The sequence below is a fragment of the Notothenia rossii genome (genome assembly GCF_949606895.1).
Source record: "Notothenia rossii genome assembly, chromosome: 1".
In the NCBI taxonomy this organism is placed as follows: Eukaryota; Metazoa; Chordata; class Actinopteri; order Perciformes; family Nototheniidae; genus Notothenia; species Notothenia rossii.
In genome coordinates this window covers 63,852,766-63,876,121 of record NC_136912.1, presented here as the reverse complement: position 1 = coordinate 63,876,121, position 23,356 = coordinate 63,852,766, and the positions used below count along the sequence as shown (strand labels likewise).

The window sequence follows — 23,356 nt, the reverse complement described above, 5'->3', positions numbered from 1 at the left end:
GGTTTATTTTTCAATATGGCATTAAACAGTGAGCTAATTGGAGCAATATGTGTAAAGCACTGCTCAAACGTTTATGATTGAGATTAAAGTGTGTTTGAATGTTTCACTGTTAGTGTCTGAGTCTGTAACACACCATGTCATTGATTTATTATGAAGGAAAGACATCTGGGGCCAATGTATAAACCATCTGTATGCACAAATAGCATGCAAACACATGAGTGGTATTTATTAAGGGATATGTGTCACCTCCCACAGATTTCAAAACCAGCCGCGGCTATAATAAGGTGGACATGAAAATCATGGTACCCTTATAATAAACGGTTACAATGTAATCTTGTTTTGACAATTCCCACATAGTTCTCTAAAATGTCCAACATTGTATTACACTTTCTGAACATTTTAACATAGTTCAAACCATTTAAGGATAATGGTTAGCTGTTTGTCAGGTTTTCCTCATGTTCCCTATATCCATATTACAGACATATGTGTCAGCTTCAAGGTCTCACACACAAACACAAGTGTCTTCATGTATCCTTCTGTAAATGACATCATCCTCTTTTCTGACATATAATTAAATAATACATTCACAGTCAAACATATGATGAGCAGTATAGTCCACGTTTAGAGCGATCCAGCATGCTTTACTCCACTGCTACACCCAGCCTGCAGTTTTCTGTCAGTACTGATGGGTTGTCTTTCCAAAGGTTTGGAGGTTGGACCTGGTGATGGTCATCCTGTTTAAAGGGATCCCGTTGGAAAGCACAGACGGAGAGCGGCTGGTTAAGGGAGGCCATTGCTCCAACCCAATCCTCTGCGTCCAGCCCAGACACATCGCTGTCTCTGTCAAAGAGCTGGACCTCTACCTCGCTTACTACGTACAGGAGAGAGGTATGAACCTACACACATTTTCAGCAGACTGTGCTATCCATCTTCTTTTGTTAAGGCATATTCTGATCCCAAAATGGCTCTCTAAATTAAATACAGCCAAACAAAAATGCTCCCATGTTTGTATGTAAGTGTAGGCTTAGAATCTGCTTAAACTTTGTAGCACTAGTCCGACATTTGAAAAAAAAAGTATAAATCTCAATGGATACGGAACAAAACTTTGTTAGATTAATATAATGTCAGTTAGTCAGTAATGTAGTATAAAGTGAAGTAAAATAGTACCAGTACATGATGTACATATACATGCAGTATATGTTGTGGTATCATATTACAAGTATATGTAGTGTAGATGCATGCAGTATATAGTGTAGTAAAATGTAGTCAAGATAATTTAAGAATACAGTGTATTAAAAGATTACCAGAAAATGTAGTAAAGATAATTGCAGGATATAGTGTAGAAATAATTGTGTAATACAATTGTACCATTACATGTACATATATACTACCGAAGCATGCAATATATAGTGTAGTAAGATAAAACTTGTTGGCTTTATGTAAAATATGCTTTCCCGATGCAGCAATGGTTGGACTGATCAAACACAGTAAAAGTGAACTCTAGTCGTATTATAACACCTTACTGGGAACTCACTGTACAACATTGTTCCAAAAATAACTTTTCTATGTAGAAGAGAAAGTCAAAATATGTATAACACCCACATCCTGCAGTCTTTCGTGGCAAATTAGGACATTATGAGACATCTGGCTGGATGGGGAAATGATGACCTGTCTTTGTTCAGACATACGCTCTGGGCTCTTGTGTTATGGATTGTGTTATGTGCTGTCTTCTTGTAACTTATAGAGAGAGACCCCTGGGACGCTATTGGGGTCCCTGTTAATTTGAATGTTTGTGTTCTTGTGTGTAGAATTTTCCTAACCAACATAAATGTTTTTAATTGCCGCTCTTTCAATGCTGATAAGAAGCTGTGCTTGGTTTCAGAAGCCATATCATAGATTTTCACCAAAGTAGACTTGTAACTACAGCAATAAGGCAACAAACCTCATTGATAATGTGTCTTTAGTGCAGGAGACTCACATTCTCTTAAATAGCCCTCCCATATTAAAAACACATTTAGCACAGGCTGGAAAAACTGGGAGGGGTTGCTAAGTTGCTTTTGGGCAGTGTTAACATTTCAAAAATAATACAAAGTGAAAAGAAAATAATTATATAAATATGAATTTGTGTCATTACAATACATCTGTTTACATGCACTAGACATACACGTAAGAATAATATAATAACATAGGGATTAGTGCAACAGATTTCTCAAATATAACTTAGACCATTCCAGAGTTTTAGATTAACGAATTAACAAAAAAACAACACATACAAAAGAGATGTATAACATTACCTCCACCTTTACATTCTGTTACATCAGTGGGTTGTGCTCTGGAGGTTTGGCCCCACACATTATCACTCTGCTACAGGGAAAACACTGGAGCTGTCTGTATTTCTTTAGACCAATCACTATCTTCCTGGGCGGCTCTTAGCACAGGATGCAGCTAGTGGAGGAGGAGGAGGAGGAGGAGGAGGAGGAGGAGGAGGAGGAGGAGGGTGCTGCCTGAGATACGTGGACTATGGCAGGCTTATAGCCATAGTGTACATATGGGGAGTCAGACTCTGTAGGAAGATCATCACTGCTTTTCTTTTGTGTTATCAGCAGTTGCTAGAGTATAAATTAGATGCAGAATTTCCTGTACACTGGTATTTATGCTTTCGTCATCCTTTACAGGTGTCGAAGAAGTTATTGGTCACCAGTTAGCCTGAAGTGTGGATTGATTATTGAAGTGTGTTCCCTGATGGCACCTGAGCCATTGCAAAAAAGGCCTATAATTGTCATTTTTGATAGATAAGCCCACTGGTTTACGGATGCTAGGACACTGAGATTTCACTGCCAGAGTAAGAAGGGCAGTGAAGAATCCAGACAGAAAGCAAAACACATACATTATATTATGTCATTGTTGAACCAAGAAAGGGTATTTAAGGCTAAACTCCACATCTTGGAGCTGAGAGCACAAACAAGAGGAGAGGCAGCAGACGCATGACAGGAGGAGTGCAAACAAAAAAGAGGAAGAGGACCCCTTCAACAGCTTTCAGGGACACGTTTATGTTAGACCATGAGGATATGGAGAAGCTTCAGTGTCGTTGAACTCTTAATCAGATGTCTTTTGACTAAATCTACGTCATTATTGAGTTGGACATTTTTTTAATTTAACTAACTATGAAGTGGACTCAGAACATAAACCCCCATCTCCTCTGAGGTGCAAGACCACCTCCCTACACTTTTGGTTTGGACTGGAGAAGATCCTCAAAAAACAGAGTTCCTCCTCTGGGGAGGTGAACGTGAACATGAATGTGTTCAGAAAGCAGCAATCGGTTAATAAGATATACTATCCTTAAGGTGGCGCAAAAAGAAAGCTGATGAAAGGTTCAAGGACATGATTGTTCATGGAGAAAAACAGATTTGCGATTATTCTGTGGCTCTAAACATCTACTTAAATAGTTGTTGAGATATTTGAGTCTGGAACCAAATGCTGTATTGAGCGTCAGACACTTTTGTAGAAAGAATAAGATGAGGATTTATCCATCTGGGACCAGGAAATCCAAGCCATTTTTCCCTGATTTCTAGCCAGCAGTTTTATGTTTATTGTCATGAGATCTGTTTTTTTATTAGCTCTCTATGATAATCACCCTCTTGGAGCCACGATTATCCATATCTGAGTTCATACGCAGAGAATCTCTCAGAAGCTTCTTTATGGCATGGCATGGCTCTAAGAAATCCTTCAAGGCCTGCGAATGTTTTAAATGATACTCGTAGCTGCTGCTCTTTCTCATTGGTCGGTTGATACCACTTGTATAAATATGGTTAATGCAGCTACGAGTTCAAACACAGAGAAAGAACGCAGCGTTCACATCTGGTTTGTATATTGTGGCTTCAGGAGCTGAAGGAGTGTCACTCTGCAGTGTAACCTTGCACAGACACAACTCCAGCTTATATGACTGAACGGAATAGCGGTCGGAAGATACCAGACCTTTCTGAACCAAAGGAATGCTGATTGGTTCTGGGTTTGTAAGAGCGTTCATGCACATTCCCTCAACACTTGCTCTACTTATGGTGGAAACCAGTGTGCTCCCATGCTCGGCTCATGGAAGTCTGCACATATTGTGTTGGCAGAGTTAGAAGATGTGAGTGTGGTGCAGTTGTAAAGTGGGTTGGTATTTAGACTATGTGTTCTACATATTGGTGACAGTAACTTCTAAAGGACAACTCAATGATATTCCAATGATTTCTAGCCATTTTCTTCCATGTTTATATTGAAGATACCAAAAAGGAAAACTTTTTTTGACAAAGGGTCACAAGGTAATCAGATATCACCAAAGTATCTTAACATAACTATACATAATTATACTCAGCAAGACTTTGATAAATGACTTTGCCTTAAGTAGACTTGATCACTGCAACTATGTCTTTACAGACTTAAACAAAAAGAGTAGAACACGTCCCGCCAGTTCACAGATCTCTGCACTGGCTTAGAATATCACAATACATGTGTGAGATGTTCATCAGTGTATAAATGTATGTATGTGATCATCAGGGACAGGGTCAGAACCTGACGCGCAGAGGCAGCTTTGAGTTTCTATACTCAACAGATCTGGAATAAACAGAATATCTGAATTCTGCCTCAAGCCCTTTTCTTTTGAAATCAAGTCTAAAAACCTTAATGTTTACAGCTGCTTTTCCAGATGTCTTTTAACAACATTTGATTTGTATAGTTCTGCAACTCTTGCAGAATGCAACTGTTTTTACAACTACCTTCTATCTGAATTGTTTTCTTTTCCCTTTGGTTTATTTTAGATATATTTGTGCTTTCTGAAATATACTATAAACATACTAGCCTTAACCGTAAAGGGGCCCTATAAAGCTTATTTTAGGGTTTATATTTGTATTTTGTGCTTCATCTGCGACATGTTAACATGGTTCAATGTTCAAAAAGGTATTTATTTTCTCATACTTTTTTCTTTTCACCCTCTGTCTGAAACCAGATCCCAGTCTGCTCTTATTCGTCAACCGCTTAGAGATGTCCCACAAACCTTCACTGAAAGTAGCCAATAATAATGCTTTTGCAGGTTTTACAGCTGTCAAAATGTCCACCCTGACAATGATCTATTCTTAATGTATTGTTATGCCCTGCCCTCTACTGGCATACAGTGTGTACAACACTTGATTAGCAGGACACTGTTTATATGCATCCATCAGCAGAGTCTGCCTGCTGCTGCTGCTGCTGCTGCACTGTAACTGTTGTTAAGGAAGGGCCCCAGGTCCATACACATTGTCAGACTGTGGAGCTTCTTTACACGTCCCGGTCCTGCACATGGTATGCCTAAATGTACCAGTAGACTGCCAAGAATGCAAGTGCAAGGATTGTATGTTGGATTGTCACTGTTGTTAATTGCGGGCGTAAGTGTGCTGTGTAGAGATGTTTGTCATAATGGGGTATTTAAAATTGCACACATTCTAATCACAAGTTTTGTCTGTGACAGAGCATAACAACGCAATGTACAATTTTCTCTCACAACCGGAGACTGCGGTTAAAGATTCAAACGTTTAGGACAGACATCCCCCCATTAGCACTGTCAGTGGCTACATTCTTGAGACAAGAAGACATACTGGCTAACATTTTAAACAATTTCCCAGTCTGGGATCAATTAAGTATATCTAATCTACCGTAATTTTCGGACTATAAGGCGCACCTGAATATAAGCCGCAGCAGCGGCATACCACTCTCGGTTCCACTTTTACTTTTGCGCGCTACCTGTCTCACTCTTTTCCGGCCTCCAGCTTTTCCTGCTGGAACCCGCCGCTTAAAGGTTGGGGTCCGCGGACCGGCCATAGAGCCCATACAGTTAAAGGTGTTGGCTGTTAGCTGTAAAAATCCATAGATTAGCCGCACCGTTTTATAAGCCGCAGCGGCGAAAAATAGGGAAAAAGGCGCGGCTTATAGTCCGAAAATTACGGTAATCCAAATTAAATCTGGATAGATGAGGGGCAGTGTCCTTCACTATTGATGCCTATTTAAATATCTTTCTTTCTGACTGTTAATATGGTAGCTGATTTATCGTTACCTTAAAGTGTTTAAATAAGTGAAAATTCTCTCTCTCCAGAAGCAGAGCAGAGCAGCAGTCCCAGTCGAACAGGAGTGGGTTCTGATCAGGAGGACAGCCGGACCACCACCATGGGTAATGTTGAGGCTCTTAATTAATAAAGAAATAGCAGTACACCTGGTTACCCAAAAGGTTATGTTATGTTGGTCCTTTTTTACACAAGACCAATGGTGAAATGTAAATATCATTTGTGTATTTTCTGAAGTCTCTAAAATGATTACAGAATACTTCTGTACCTTTTAGATCAGATTCTGAAATGGATCATATTATATTTTAAAACCAAAGTATTTCTACTTTTGCTTAAGTAAAGGATCTCAGTTCTTCTTCCACCTCCACCTGCCTAAGACATAAAAAGACAGTCAGAAGTCTATGCACAGGTGTCAGATGATAGAACCATCAGTTATGCAGACATTTGCCGTAACTATGATACAATAGTTCCTGTAAGGACCACTGCAGTTGGATTGTCATATGGTTTTTCTAAATACTATTACATTTGTTTCAAAGAATATATTGTGCATAGCGAGATAATTGAAACATCACACGTGTCTAAATGCTGCTTTGTTTCCACAGAGGGTCCAGAGTTCCAGGACAGTTTTGTGACATCAGGAGTATTCAGTGTCACTGAGCTCGTCCAGGTATCAAGAAGTAAGTGTCATTCACAAACAAATATTTGCGAACAAATATTGCGCTTTCTGATATTTTGGACATTGCACTTGTCCATTTTTATATATCGATATCAATTCTATTAATTGTGCAGCCTTAATCTGAGTTTTTGTCTAATTATATTTCTTATCTGGATAATGAACATTTGATTTGTTACACACTCAAACAAGGAGGGAGAAAAGCAAGAAAATGCAATATAAATAGAGAGCAGATGAACTGATATTCAATGTTTGTGTGTGTGTGTGTGTGTGTGTGTGTGTGCATGTGCATGTGTGTGTGTGTGTGTAGCTCCAGTAGTCACAGGAGTTGGACCTAGTTTCTCTATGGGGGAGCTCCAGGGTCATCTGGCCTACGATCTGAACCAGTCTGTCAACCAGCCAGTCAGCCTCAGACGATCACTGGCCAGTACCTCATCCAGCGGGTAACACACACACACACACACACGCACACGCACACGCACACACATACACACACACGCACGCGCACGCGCACGCGCACACGCACACACACACACACACACACACACACACACACACACACACACACACACACACACACAGATAAAAAAAACACGTATGTTTATCTGCAGGAGTAAGCGCCATAAGTCTGGCTCTATGGAGGAAGAGGCTGACAGTCCGGGGGGCGAGTACTACCACTCCCCTTCCTCTCCCGCCAGCAGCTCCAGGAACTGGACTGATGACATGGAAGGAGGTAACAGACGTATAGTGTCCAGTGTCTGTACGTGGAGACATGAATGTAATTATAACAGCTAATTATTATTAATTACTCAAATCATTGTTCAACACCCTCTCTATGAACAGCAGGTGCACTTGTATTGAGCTCTATCAATGAAATGCACTTGACTGTATTTTGTAGCACTTGAATAAAAGACAACAGCGGGCTTACTCTTTTTGATTCTGTTCATTCTCAAAGATTCACTTCAAAGTTCTATGCCAGTATACTTGAGTTAGTCCCTGTAAACCATGGCCTCTCGTGGTTCATTGCTTAAATATATTAGAATATAACATTAGAATCTGTGGTATTCATTTAAGGAACTGAAACTACACTTGTGTAGAGTTACAGCACACTGGTCAGAATTTTGATAGAGCTCATAAATCAATTTAGCACATTCTCTTAATAGTCGTTAAGATAGCGTCATGGTGATCTGCTTTTAAATTGTTTTATTATGTGTTTATTGACATTTGTTCAACATTGGAGCTAAGGCCAAAGTCCAAGAAGTGATTACAGTTTTTCTCAATCGCTAAACCCACTATTTAGAATCAAAATTCCTTTCATCAAACCAACAGCACAGCCATCGAAACAGAAAACCATTTCTCTATAACAGTATATCATTTATCATTGATATCACACAAAATGCAGATGCTAAGCAGTGTTTTGCAAAACAGATCACACAATTCTCTAACTGAAGTTACAATTCTCTACACAAAGATCAAAAATCTTTTGTGTAACTCATGTCTACAAAACAAAAATAATCTTCTCACAGTGGATAACACTTCCTCATAAACTTAGACCATAGCTACACTAATTGACACTTGATGTGCAAAATATTAACACTTGTTATCAGTCAATCACCCCATTGAAAAAGGTAACTCCATGGAATGTACTGTATACCTTACAGTAATGATGTTACATTGAAAACATTTACATGATAGAATTTGCATGACTGTACTTAAAATATATTTTTTAATGGTGCCGGTAAAGCTATAATAGTGTTGATATGACTTGCATAGCTCTTTGAGATGTTCATATGGGGAGGATTAGCTATAGCTGATACAACATTTTTACAGTCAGTAATTGTGGTCTTTTCCTTTTTGCACATTGAGAAATGTTTTTTTTTGTATTGGTGTGAATTGAGTACTTCACTTCCATGTAAATGAATTGCTCACAGCTGACATCAATGAATTTCCTATAGTAATTGTAATTAGTGAGAATCCTATAAAAGACCTCCCTCACTTCAGTAAGATGTTTGTCAAGGGTGGTGTCGACACGCAAGGAGATATTTCCCACGCTGCCTTGCAAGGGAAGACATACGCTGTGACGTAGATGAGGCTATGTGGCCAGACAGACGGCAAAGAGCAGATCAGTAAAGCTATATAGATCTCATTCTCTGCTTTACTGCTGATTTACATCATTTTTTTTCCAGTGTATTGCTATTCATCTTTTGTTTCTGTTACGGTGCTCTACTGAAAATGAGTAATAAAAACAATGACATAGTTACAGTAACACACTGTTTTTCCTATATGTAAGTTTGTTTCTCCCAACTTGTCAGTTTTCCGTTCAGTTTCCAATATCGATAGCTTGAGGTTTGTGTATTGATGATTGTAGTCAGTATTTAGTGTGCCACTTAGTAATGACTGTTCAAATAGTCTTCTCATGAGCTGACAAATGTTTGTTTTTGGAGAAGGTATCTGGTTTTGGAAGGGGTATTTTTAGTTTTGAGTGCCTTAGAGCACTTTGCAAGAAATGTATATTGCTATGGTAGAATGGGTTATTATGGTGACCGGAGTTTCAGTTATGAAAACACATTTGTCTCATTAGAGGACAATTTGTTCTGTTTCGATCGACTTATTCTTTTTTGTGACCAGTATTTTCAGTTTTGGTCATGTAAGTGCATTTTGCAAAATATATTCAGAGTTATGGCAAGTGTGTTTCCGTTTAGATGGCTATGTTCTTGTTTTGAAGAAATGAATTTTGATTCTAAATAGTGGGTTTAGCGATTGAGAAAAACTGTAAGTGTCAATGTGATGAACTGCCATGAATTATGAATATGTGCAGGAACTAAAGAATAAGTCCCACATGTTCATGTTTTAGGTCTATCTCCACCAGTGAAGAAGGCAGAGCTGGACAACCCCTCTCCCCAGGAAGACTCACCAAGAATGGGTTCCTTCACTCAGCACCATCGGCCAGTCATAGCTGTTCACAGTGGTCAGTAACACACATACATAAATACTGTATATTTAATATAATTAACTTAACAGCATGTAATTTACCATATTGTTCCTTCTCTCCCTCTTCTTTTTTCTGTCCAGGTCTTTCACGGAGTCCCCACCCCTCGTCATCTATACATTTTCCACCTTCCTCCTACTTCCCCCACGGAGCAATCCGCTATCCTCCTCACCTGACCCAGGACCCCCTCAAAGATCTCGTGTCCTTGGCCTGCGACCCTGCCAATCAAACACCCAGCTCAGTGAGTACAAGCAGTCAATAGAACAAAAACTTTAGCAGTCTAACAGCTAGCGTTAGACAGATTACTGCATGCGAGAGTCCAAAACCACTCTGGTTATGTACATGATCCAATACGAGCTAGCTGCAGTGCCGTACGTTTCAATTGCAGCAACAGCCATGTGCATTATCTACAGACAAAGAAAGTAACAGTTGATACAATTTAGACAGAAGTTCAAACGTTATTATAAAATAAAATAAAATATGTAGGTCTGTTTAAAAAAGATATATATTTAACTCATTTTAAAGACTATCTGAAAAAAGTCTACAATAGTGAATGTCTTTTTCACATTGTAAGTCAATGGGAAAAAGTATTTTTGGGCTCAATGGTTAGTTGTAGTACCACCATTTGCTACTACAATGCCCTGACCATATAGAAGTGGTCAGGGCAGCTCCACTTCTATATATTTGTGTCTGAGGTCAGACAGGCACTACTATCACCTCTATAGGAACATGGTGTATTACAGGACAGGACAGTCCTGGGCTAGAACGATTAGCATGCTAAATTCAATAGATGTCTTTGCAACACAATATATAGGAGTATAGACACAATGTCAACACTGTAATGTTTTCACATTCTGTTAATGATTTGAGGTTATTTTTTCTGACACTTTCCATCTTTATAGTACATCAGTGATTCAACACATTTCAAATATGAATTTAATTGTCAGTGTGTATTTGTTACTTTTCCAGCTGAATGGCAGCAACCAGGGAAAAGTGCCCAGTCACTACATCACCTCTCAGATGTTGGCACCAACTGGACCAGCACCCTCCCTGGCTCCTCCCCCATCCTCCCTCCCCAGGCCGACCCTGCCTGCGGAGTCAAAGGCTACCACCACCTCCTCTGATGGGGGAGCAAACTCCCCCACATCACCCAGTAAGTGTTCAAAACAAACTCCGGTTGACAGTATTGTTGTGTGGCATGGCAAATGAAGTACGGCTATAGATGAAGGTAGTGTGCTCCTGTTTGAATGAGCAAATGTTTGTTTCACCTGATGAGCAAGTGTATAAAATAATCTGCAACCATTGTATAATAGTGTGAGTGAATGCCTACTAGGGTAAAAACATTTTGAGTGGTCGCAAAAAGTAGAAATGTTGTAATAAAACAGTTCTAGAAATATGCAATTTGTGTATTACCTTATTATTAGTAGATGTAAATCAACAAATTACATATGAAGTAACAGCCCAACAATGAACGAGTTAACTTGCCAGTATGATCCAAACTAATATATTCAGTTTGATATAGTAATTTATTCCATATCAAAATGTTAAAAGACATGTTTCCTCATTATGATAGCCAAGGCAATAGTTATTTTGTTTGTCTCACTTCGTCAGAAGAAATGACTTCCTGTTGACATAATGGCACCCCCACTGTGATTTTCACGGTGATGAACGTTTCACTTAAATATTTTCTATCTGTACTATAAGGGACTCTTTTTTATATGGAAATACATATTTGTATTTATAGATATATAAACTATTTAAACATATATATATATACTATATACTAAATACAGTAAATATTATAAATATCATATATTACATTCACTTAGAATGCCATTGTGCATTGTAAATGTATGACTTTAATGAATTGAATGTGGTAATCTGTGTGAACACAGCACTGGTTGTATTTCTAGAGTTCACCAATGTTAGATGATAATCAAACACATTTAAATAAATCAATTGAAACTGAGTGGATTACAGTATCCCTAACAATGTAGTTAGTCACCAGTTGTAGCTCCTTTGTGATATGGACACATTCTCTAGTACTGCCTCATGTAACTTTACAAGTGACATGGAACTATATAGAGACAGTATGAGACTGATGTTGTTAACGTAAATGCCCTCAGCATACTCGGCCCCTGGGACACCCCCTGCCAATCGCACCTCCTTCGTTGGAGTCACCCCCCGAGACCCAGGTGGACTCTACCAAGCCCAGGTTAGTATGGTTAATTTGACATTGGCAAGCTCAGAATGGAAACCCGTACTATTAGAGATTTGAGAACCTCCAGGATATGTTAAAGCTATATACGTGGAAATACAACTAGGTTGTCAGGGATGTTCTATGTGAATGAAATCCAATCTCAGTTTCACTTAATTTATATTGATAGGCGAATGAGGTAGAATTAAAAATGTGTTGCAAATATCAGCCGGCATTTTTCCAATTTGGTGAAACCGACCCCCGAACTGGAAATTATAAAAAATTGACGTCACCACGTAAAATGTTTCTGCTGAAGGCTAACAGGTTCATTGCATGTCACACTCAAATGAGTCTAATAACCCTAACCCTAATCTGTGTCAAACTGTTTGATTGTGATTGCAGAGGCAGTCTATGCCTGCCTGATGAATGGTTGCTCAACAATTTAAGTTAAATCCTGGCCAAAAGTTTTGATCATTCAAAAAATAAAATGTATTGATCCTGAACTTAAAAAAATACAATTATGTATTCAAACGAAAAATAAGTATTTGAAACCTTTTTTGAGGGTGATTTGATTCTGCTAAGCAATTTTTTTGATTACATTTTTTATTTCACTTTTTATTTAACAATAGCTTGAGTCATAGCACGGCTGTAGGATTTACAAGTACAGTAGGAGCAAACTGGCGCACCTGATTAAAAAATATATATATATATGTTCATGCAGCGCTTCCGCCGGAAGGTAAAACGTTTTTGACACACACACACACACACACACACACACACACACACACACACACACACACACACACACACACACACACACTCACACTCACACTCACTCACACTCACACTCACACTCACACTCACACTCACACTCACACACTCACACACACACCCATACGCTGGCCATAATGTCTCGCTGCCGAAGCTTAGTTGTTGTGTTTAGAATGTCATGTTTTGTATGCTGATTGGAAAGAACAACAGTTCAAATGGAAATACATGGACTGGGTGTTCATCGGAACCTTCATACCGGACTTATTTATTCATCAGACCAGGTAATGAGTGGGTCAATCATGTATACAAAGCACCTCAGTGGCTTAAAGTGTTGGCGTAGCCTCTCTATAATAAAGGCAAAAACCGTTTACCTTAGGAACCTGTGCACAACCATACAAGTTCCTTATATCCTTATATCAGCAGGGCTAACTGGATCATACACAACAGCCCCTCATTTTAAATAGTATTTGAACAATGCCAGGGTTAGCTACTGTATTCTGAATCAATTGGTTGGTCTGTAGTTCACTTAGTCAAACCTTGCTCTTAAATTCATTACACCTTCAAAGTCTTTGGTTTTGGAAGCTGTAACTTAAGTGAACGTGTCTCACAGTAACCTTGCAGTAAAGGCTTCAAATGAAAACCTTTAGATGTTCAAACACTACAGAAGCAAATGAAGGATATGTTCATGATGTAATTGAATTGATTGTCCTGACAGTTTAATGGGTTATTACATTTAGGGGTTAACAGTGTGGTTAACAGACCTGTGGATCATTGTTCTGTAGGGCTCATGGCTGTTGGGTTAGACTAACAGAACACCTGTAGGTTAATGATGGGCTGGTCTTTGCTACAGACTGAAGTAAATCAGCAAAGATGTATATTCTTCTGAAATGTTAGATAAAGTCAGTTAGCGCATCAGTTAGAAGTGAACGTTTATTTTGTCTTTGTCTCTCTTCCAGTCTTGGTATCTGGGCAACTGATGGACATGTGGAGGAGAGACGCTTGTCCTGGCAGTACGGTCCTGGAGGAAAGCAAACAATGCTGTCAAGACATCACAAGAGGAAAAATATATTCATCTTTGTAGAAGCATACACATATATAAATATAGTATATCTATATATGTGTATGGACCCAGAAGAGATAGCCTGGTTGAAGAAGATGCTGCTCTCACTCACAGCCTTGTGACACTCAATGGTTCTCACCGACGTGAGTTCCAAGTGAAAGAAAAGGAGTGATGTGGATGAACTGGACCAGAATCAGGCCTCCAAACAGCAGAACCTAAGAAGCCTGTTCCCAGGATGAGGCCTTTTTCCCTGCAATGGATTTCAGCCTTTACTCCTGAACCCTGGCTCTCTACACTAAACCCAGTACAGGACCTCCTCCCTGGGACAGATAGACCTCATCCCCCCCTCAACACCCAGAATGCCCCTCTCCGCTGCAGGTGCTGCTTATAATATATGCAAATAAGCCTCCCCTTTTTTCTGAACCGACTAGAAAGAGAGCTCCTGTTGTTAATATGTAATGTTTCTTTTGCACTTTTTATTATTGCTATGAAAACTTAGAGTTGAGACAGAGCATTTCTTTCTCTCTTTCCACCTAAAGACAGAGGCTTTGTCTTTTTTATTGACAATCATCGGCCTGAAACCATTAAGTTGCTTTGCTAAGCTCATGTTTTTAAGACTGTTTGATTGTGCTTTTTTTATCAGAAAAACAATGAGTAATAGTGGAATATAAGAGCTATATTCATGCCTCCTCCAACACAACACACAATGCTATAGTTGGACAGAGTTCAAACCCCCCGACATCCTGCTGCTTCCTTCCCTTCACACCTGATCATTCTGACATAACTTTAAGCAGTTGCAACTGGCTGCTGAACTCATGTGTTAGAGACTGTAGCATAGTGTGTGTGTGTGTGTGTGTGTGTGTGTGTGTGTGTGTGTGTGTGTGTGTGTGTGTGTGTGTGTGTGTGTGTGTGTGTGTGTGTGTGTGTGTGTGTGTGTGTGTGTGTGTGTGTGTGTGTGTGTGTGTGTGTGTGTGTGTGTGTGTGTGTGTGTGTGTCAGGTTGTGTGAGATCGGTTCCTGCATTTCCACACTCATCCCTGCTCTGTTTTGGGGAGCTGTGTTAGTGTCTCAGAGAACACGGTGTGGTTGGTTGATCGAAAAGAGACACATCACATGATTGACTTGATGATGTGGCATGTCACCGACTTAGCAGGCCGTAGCATTTCCATGGTTATGGCAGCAGGTCATGTGCATACCTTGAAGTGAGCACAATATCCAGGTTTGTTGTCCAGCTGTACAGAGTGGTGTTGACAGGACTGTGGAAATGGATAGCATTAGGGTTAGGGTTATTGTTAGGGTTAGGCACAGTGCTTTGTCACCAGTCAAACCCTGATGGTTTAACAGTGGCAGCAGTCAACAGATCAAGCATTTCATACCAGAGTTTCCTTGCTCTCCTGTGTCCAACGCTGACACAATATTTGCATCAAGTGCTTTAATGGAGAAAAGCAATAACTTGGCTTTTCACATCTTAATATATTCAACTATCTTTTGAAACAAATGTAATATCTTTCATGCTGCATCTTATCTTTGATTAGAAACCTCTTCATCACTCTTAAGGTTAGCATTTATTAGAATCCAAACATGAATCACCATATAGCTCGTAGTTCATAGAACAACTCGTTCAGTCTGTGTGTAGAAAGATAATTTAATTATGAATTAAATAATGTTTGACATTTGTCTGTAAAATTCAATGCAAATGTGTGCCCTGGCCTTTTGCTATCCCGCACATGATCTCTTTGGGGATAAAAACATTAAATATAATAGATTTTTAAGATGTAATATTTTATAATCTGTGCCATATTTTAGTCTCCAAGGCTTTTCAACTACAGGGCAGTCTATTGAAATATATGTTGCCGGGGATGTGGATCAGTGTTAAGGCGTGGGCAGATTGATCTCAAGTGTTTCTGAAGATGATACGTAGAATCAGACTCGTCTCAGAAGTGGTTGCACACTGTCTTTGGAAAGATTAAAGGTTTTCTAATGTCAAGCCAAACAAATTCAATATTTCCAACCACTGCCGTAGTCTGAGTGTCAAGTTCAGAAGAGTAGCAGTGTTGCACAGCTAGTGGAAATATTGGATTTATATATTGGTTTCTCTTATTATTTCATGAAAGCACTCCTTGAAAAGGGTGTTGGCTGTATTTTTAGAGGCTCTAAAGGAGCAACGCTGCATTCACATGATACGCGATTTGCTCTTTGCCCACCACAAGGTTTGGCACAAAGCCTGGAAGCTAGTTAAAGGGGCTCTATTATGCTTTCCTGTAGTGTTATATAGGTTTTTGTGCATGTAAACGATCTGCAAACGCTAAAATTCCCAAATTCCCCCCAGAGGGAGTTTCTCTTCCACACTCGGGGGGGAGTCTGGAACGCCTCCATTTGACTCATTTGTTTACTTTTACGACACAGTGACATCACTATGTAATATTCACGCTTAAATTGGCAGGCGCTTCAACACATTGTAGGCGATAGGCTAAGGGGCGAGACAGCTCTAAGCTTCTGACCAATAAAAACGGAGCCGGCCAATTAACCAATCAAAGAAGTCTGGGCTCTGGTTTCAGACAGAATAAGACACAAATAAAGAGCTTTTTGAACATTAAAGCATGTAAACATGTAGAAGTAGAGGCACAAAATACAACTATCAACCTGAACATTTGAAGAATAAGGCCCCTTTAAGTTTTCTTTCTAGTGTTATTTCCCCTGCTAGGGGTTAGCATTATTCATGGTCATAGTTTAAATAATTTGAACTTTGAGCACAGCAGTCTGCCTACATTTTGAGCGGTGTGCAATGCCTAGGGTTGCCACCACTCTTTGCGTAGAAACACAATGGCAACGTCAGCACAGAGACAGGATTACCGCGTTTCATGTGAATGCAACTTAAGACTCACAGACAGTTCAGAGAACATCCGCACACAGCCTTGGTGTGTTCGTAACACAGCTCCATTTCCCTCTCATATCTTTCCTTTATCTTTGGTTTTTAGGATGTAAGTGTCAAACTGTGTTGGAACCGGTGTGATCTTTTTTACTGAATTTTTTTTCCACTTGCACGTGTGAAGGATTGGGTTTGCGTTCTGATCGCAATTTGTCCTTTGCTTTTTCTTTCCCCAGGGTTAGGGTTTAGTGATTTTATATTGAAGGTGCTGATATGAGCTGGGTTTTGGTTAAAGTTGGCTTAAAGCGGATGTATAATGCATGGTGCTGCCCTGGTGTCTCTGTTGACCTAATGAATGCATGGCTCAAACTGATGATACCTCTCCCTCTCTGCCCTGCGCCCCCCCCGCCCCCCTCCTCCTCCCTCAGACAGCAGACAGCAGTGGATCGAAGGGCTGTCTATTTCTTTAAACTTTAATAATAGCCCTGTTATTATACTTCTATTTTGCACGATATTTCATAAAACACATTATGTGCCTTGCCTTTAGTTAAAGAACAATAATACATTATATAAAGTGATTATACTTTTCATGGTACAGCTGGTAGCACTTATAAAACAAAGAGAAAAAAAGCTGCATGTGTGGTTGCTTGACATTAACCAGTGTAGCAGTGTATTAAAGAAAGCTTACTTTAGCTTCTGCGCCCAACTAAAGGCAGCACTGTTTGACAGTGGAAGGAAAAGTCCACATTTTGGGGAGTACATGTGCCTGTTATCAGACTCAGAGTCACATGACTTGCCTCAGCCCGCACACAGAATGGACATGTTTAGCTCAGATAAACATTTTGCCATTGCATTCAAGTACATCTTCCACTTTTCATCACTTCGCCAATGACAAGGGTCATAAAGCACTGTCCTGGTTCAAGGAGGCTGTATCAAATCTATAGTCTGATCACATGACCCAAGAGAATAACTCAATGACAAATAAGAAAACTGAGATGTGTAAAAACTCCGAAAGTGGACACTAAGTTAAGTTCAACAATGAACTGGACACAGGAAGTTCTTATTAGAAGATCTTTTTCTGGGTAAAACTAGAAAAAGCAACTGTAGCTCCCAAATTCAAGTGTTGATCAAAGACATCCCCCCTCGATGATTTTGTTTTCATAGCTGATAATGATGCAAACCCATGGATAATATTTATTGCAGGGAAAACTCTTATACTATATTATGAATATTTTGTGGCCAAGCCACTGAATCCCATGTTAAGGAAACATGTTAAACACTCTGCAGCACTTACACCGTCCATCTGCCTGAATGGCGACTTTGATCATTTGACGAATCATGTGATAGGATACTTCTAAGGTCATAGATGAGTTTGTGCTTAATATGGATGCATGCACTTAACACTATTGCTCTACTTGGCTTTTAGGTGCTATTTGAGTTATTTCTTGAGTTTTTATTGTTATTATTTTGCTTTTAGCATTAGTTTTAAACAGAACAGTGTGTGTACAAATATGTACACTCGTAAAATGGATATAAAGGATGTATAGAATGTTACAGCGTGTCATGTTTTCTCTTAAGATGGTGGCCAAGCTGCACAATGAGGGACCCATGAAATGGGAAAGGTTTAGCCCTGAGAGGGATGATGAATGATGAAGGTGAGAATTGTAGATGGTGACAATTGTAGATGGAGACAGACCATTATAGTCAGTCTAAGTAAAAGTTACTAGAAAGTTACTAAACTAGAATCCATAGATCGACTCAGACTGCACAATCTGCTGTCACTGTTTAGATTCAAGTACACAGTGATAGAAACTGAAGTCACACTGATGGCAGCTGACAGCAACGTCCTCTCCCAGGACCAGGACCAAGTCCTAGATCAGATCCTAGGTCAGATTCTGGTTTAGGTCCTGGGTTAGATCCCCGATCAGATCCTAAGCAGGTACACCCAACGTTAGATAGTGGATCACGTCCTGGGTCAGATACAAGGTCAGGTCCCGGATTATATCATAGGTCAGATTCTGGGTCAGGTCCTGCGTCAGATTCTAGGTCAAATCCTTGGACAAGACCTGGGTCATGTCCTGGGTAGCATCCTAGTAACGTCCTGGGTGAGGTCTGAGATCAAATCCTGGTCAGGTCCTGGGTCACATCCTAGGTTAGATTCTGGGTTAGATTGGTTAGGTCCAATATCTAATAAATACAGACATTTATAACATTATAAATAATATCTTGAAAAATAGTGTGCTGAGTTGAGAATATTGTGCTCATCACATTGTGCTCTCCTCACTTTCTCCGCTCTATTCAAATATACCAGCATGTTAAGGACATGGAAAATGAAAAAACAAAACAAGCAGTGCCTATCATTTTACTGCAAGCTTTGAGTTATGTTGTATGCTGTGTTCAAGCACTACATGGTCATGTGACACACTCGTATGGTGCTCAGCCCTGGCCCGGGGAGGTGGGCTGTGCAGGTCCTGAGGTAACAAGCCATAAAACAACCCAAAGAGCTGAAAGAAATCTAGAGGAAAAACTGAGAGACTGTGCATAATGCTCGGTGGATTCACCATTCTTCATTTAGGCTGGCGTATGTTCAGGGACGGACCTGTGTCCTATTTCTGCCTCCTTTCAGGATTACACTAGAAAAAGGCTGTCCTGTTCCAAATGCAGCTAAAAGATGTGGTGGTACACTTCACACAAGGCTACCAGAGCAGAACATTATTGATTTTTGTATACATTATTGCATCATACTGAGTTGTTACTTCACTACCTTGTCATTATTGTTGCTTTATCTTCTGTTATGGTTTGAGGTTCTGGATGAAAAACAACAGCCGGTCTGGACACTAAGGATCTCCTTTACTACAGTATGTTTCCCCCGCACATCTTTGTACCTATACACATCTAAAATAGATTGCTGAAATGGGATTGGGCATTTGTTGAGTAGAGAAATAGCCAGAAGCAGATATATTAAAACGTAATCCCATCTATCATAGTGAGAAAATATATGTAAATAACATCTTTAGTCAACTATAAATTACAGGACACATAAATGGAGATTAATTTGTCATAAAGAGAAACGCATTGTTTGTTCGTGATTATTTTCAGCATCCTTTTAGCATTTAAAGTTCATTAAATATTGATGAATTGAGATCCAGCAGATACTTTACAATCTATAATTTGTTATCTTGAATATTTTATATTGGATAAAGTCTGTTATCGGTAAGTGATTATTTTCCATCACTTTGTTAAAGAGGCGCAGCCAATGCAACAGACTTGGTCCTCAGTGGTGTGGTGGCTATCTGCTAGCACCGCTAGTTAGAGGTTAACCTTAGTAAGGCTGAACAACCTAAGGATAGATCAATGACCACAAACTATGAGACTGAAAAAGCAAGTGAGACCAAGATCCAAAGAAACGCCTCGTATTGCCACAAAAACATTTTTTGGGGGTTGTTTGCTATGTATTTTTAAGCAGTTCCTAATTTCATCCATAATATTTTGGACTGACTTTGGTTTGTGAGACTTTATTGAGTGTTACTACCACACCTTTATGTTGCTTCAATTTGAAACCAGTGTATCCCATGCAGTGGTGTTAACAAATCAGTAGAACTGCTTGTAGTTTTTCTCTGATGGCAGGTTCATGAAAATATGCACCGTAGGAATGGTTTCTATGAAAACACCTCATCCAATATCTGTTAAACGTTCTAATTTGTGTTACCCATTGGGATAAAGTTTGCTGTAAATTTCCCTCTAGATTTGTCTTGACTCTGTGGTACTAACTAAGTGCTCTTCTGACCACTGTTAGCAGAGAATTACCAAAAATGTTATCAAAATCATGCTTTACTTTGGGTTGGGGTATTGTAAGTGAACGGTAGTGTTGCTGTTTGTTAGCAGCTGATCATCTTTGGCTGCAAGAAAGGATATCTATACACTTTCTGAGGGCTCTTTTCTATAAATTATTATTCATATTCAACCTGAAAACCTCCTATATGTTTCTTTTTGCTTTTTCTAAGTTGAATGTCTTTTTCTGTAATCAGACTCACAGCAGTTTGAAAACCTCTCTTTATTACCTAAAATCTGTTTTTTGATATTGTTTTCCTGACAGCGACGCCATATTGATTCCTTTGTTACCTGTACACCTGTTTACTCCATGTGCTGAAGACGGTTTATAATGAACAGAAACTTTACATTAGAATGCAGTTGCAATTTTTTAAGCATTTATTTCTCTAACTTTTCAGATACTATAATGGACTGCTTTGCTTGCTTTCAGAAATATATATCCCTTACATCAGAGAGAGCATAAAGCTTTCATCAGTTATTGCATGACTACAGTCCCCAAAGACCACAGCCCTTTTACATGAACTGTACATCAGGACATTATATATGGGAGTCTTTGGCAATCAAGAAAATCAGTTCTTCCAATACCTCAAAACAATATAAAAGACTGAGAGCAAGTCTATTATTTTCCATATTGGAATAGTGTGAATTATCATACCACTAATACCACATCCTATAGTACCGTTTAAAGATATTAAAGTTATTTACCATAACTTTCTTGTCCAATTAAGTTGATATGCAATTACATTTCCCACCTGACAGCCAATCAGAAACACACAATAATGCATGACTTGCCAACCCAATATAAGAAAAATGATAGCATAGATAGAGGTCAGTAGTGTTTATTTTGTTCCAGATTGATGTTCACTATGGAGAGGGCTGTGGCTCTGGACTGGATGTAGTTTGTAGCAGCTTGAACCTTTTCCTTTGGAAGATAATGTCAATAATCAACCTTAATTTGCATGACGTAAACTTTTCCTCTAAGGCTGCATTAAGACAGGGACTTCTGACAACTTTCTGTTCCTGTTTGTTTGACTGACAGCTGTCTGAACCAGTGTTTCTGCCCTAATGTTATTCTGCTGTGGGGGATACCAACATCTTTGATGATATGTCATTATAACCATACTTAGCCATTGCTATCAGCAAATGCTGATTATTCATTACTGGAAATGAGTATGTTTCCCTATGCAAAAATATACCATTAATAAACAAGCTATACCACAACTCAGCCAAATGGACCTCCTGTTTGTTCATTTGATACAGAGCGTTGCTCAAGTGTGTTCTGCACTCACACATTCATTCATATTACCTTTTGCTTTTGTAAGATGGGTCAGGGGACTTAATTCTTGGTCAAGTTTCTGATACCTAAAAGGTGTTTATTGGCTATTTGTAACATTTGTGGGAAAAGAGAAACAGTAATGATGCCTGGATAACTATGTTACATTTTCATTAAACTCACAATCAAGCCCAGTTTGTCCAGCCAGTAGTTTATACAGATTACGTTTACACAGATTTTAAGTTAATATCACGCCTTGATAAACAGCAGAGCAGTTGCTAGTTGATTGTGTGACAGTCAGACATCAGGTCAGGCTTTAAAAAAAAATAGCTCAATACAAACCAACTGCAGGGTATAATTAAAGGTAAACACATCATTTAACCTTTGTAATACTCCATCAAGCTATTTTGTTAGTCACATGAAATCATACAAGATACCGCTTTACTGAAATTGAAACTTCTTAATTACCAACCCATTCCGATATTCCTGGATCCAGCAAAGACTTGTGAAATAACGTCTCCAATGTCCATTTGGAACCCGATGCAGACACAGAGTCTGCCCAGCGCTTCATAATGGACACTGGACCATCAAGGACATTGAGATGACAGTAGTGTTTGGTAATCACAACGTTGTGGAAAACCGTTGTTAGCGCTCTCAAAGTGTGATTATGAATACACTTCACACAGGTGATTGGAGGACATGGTGTGTATGCTGCTGCCTGCTGACCACACTATTTCCTGTCACCCCACCACGCCAATATATTATGCTTTACTTGGCAAAATTCCATGTCCAACATGAAATCTTCAAAACAACAGTAAACAATACAATTTGAACGGATCCATCAAATTCCATAGTCACATTATGCAGCAAAATAAATGAATGGATTCAGTGAAACAGTTGTGTTTTCATGTGAAAATGGCAGCACTTTGAATCTCTAACCAGCTTAAATGCTACAATAAGTCAGGGATATGATTTTTTTATTAAAGTTTAATCATTTTGAAAAAAAAGGTAAATCTGTCTCTCATAACCTGACCATCAGAGGTGGGAAAAGTACTCAGATCTTGTACTTAAGTAAAAGTAGAAGTACAGTGTAGAATTACTCTGTTACATGTAAAGGTTCTGCAATTGAAATGATACTCAAGTAAAAGTAGAAAAGCATTGGCATCAGTAACCAAAGTAAAGTTACTCATTGTGCAGATTGGTCCATTTCAGAGTCATATATATGATATGTTTGAAATAATTATTGATTTATTAAAGTGTTATCGAAGCTGGTAAAAGTGCAGCTAGTTTGAATGAGTTTTATATACTGCAGGGTAGCTTGTGAATGTACTCCTGGTGTAACTAAAATATTATTTAAGAGTTGATTATTTTTCACATCATTAATCCAAATCTGTTGAGTAACTAAAAGTATTAAATACATGTAGTGGAGTAAAAGTACACGATTTACCTCGGAATTGTAGTGGAGTAGAAGTGCAAAGTATCACGACATTGAAATACTCAAGTAAAGTAGCCTACAAGTACCTCAACATTTTTACCTAAGTACAGTATTTGAGTAAATCTACTTAGTTATTTATACCACTGCTGACCATGGTGAAAATATGGAGTCAAAAAGGTGAAATT

At 39.0% G+C, this 23,356-nt stretch overlaps 1 protein-coding gene across 8 annotated transcripts in view; it reads left to right on the top strand.

Annotated features, from left to right (window-relative positions):
* The window catches only part of nfic (nuclear factor I/C), a 29,422-nt gene extending 7,734 nt beyond the window's left edge, over positions 1 to 21,688 (top strand). For 2 of the 8 annotated variants that reach the window (XM_079692887.1, XM_079692889.1), the window contains exons 4-13: positions 705 to 888; positions 6,107 to 6,181; positions 6,677 to 6,751; positions 7,058 to 7,190; positions 7,359 to 7,480; positions 9,602 to 9,715; positions 9,820 to 9,977; positions 10,706 to 10,889; positions 11,863 to 11,951; positions 13,661 to 21,688. In XM_079692887.1, the coding sequence (XP_079549013.1) occupies positions 705 to 888; positions 6,107 to 6,181; positions 6,677 to 6,751; positions 7,058 to 7,190; positions 7,359 to 7,480; positions 9,602 to 9,715; positions 9,820 to 9,977; positions 10,706 to 10,889; positions 11,863 to 11,951; positions 13,661 to 13,681 (1,155 nt within the window). In that variant the 3' untranslated portion in view covers positions 13,682 to 21,688. Of the gene's footprint in view, positions 1 to 704; positions 889 to 6,106; positions 6,182 to 6,676; positions 6,752 to 7,057; positions 7,191 to 7,358; positions 7,526 to 9,601; positions 9,716 to 9,819; positions 9,978 to 10,705; positions 10,890 to 11,862; positions 11,952 to 13,660 lie in introns of all 8 variants that reach the window. The other 6 variants (XM_079692884.1, XM_079692890.1, XM_079692885.1 and 3 more) reach the window with 3 other exon arrangements.
* Positions 21,689 to 23,356: the final 1,668 nt, after the last annotated feature.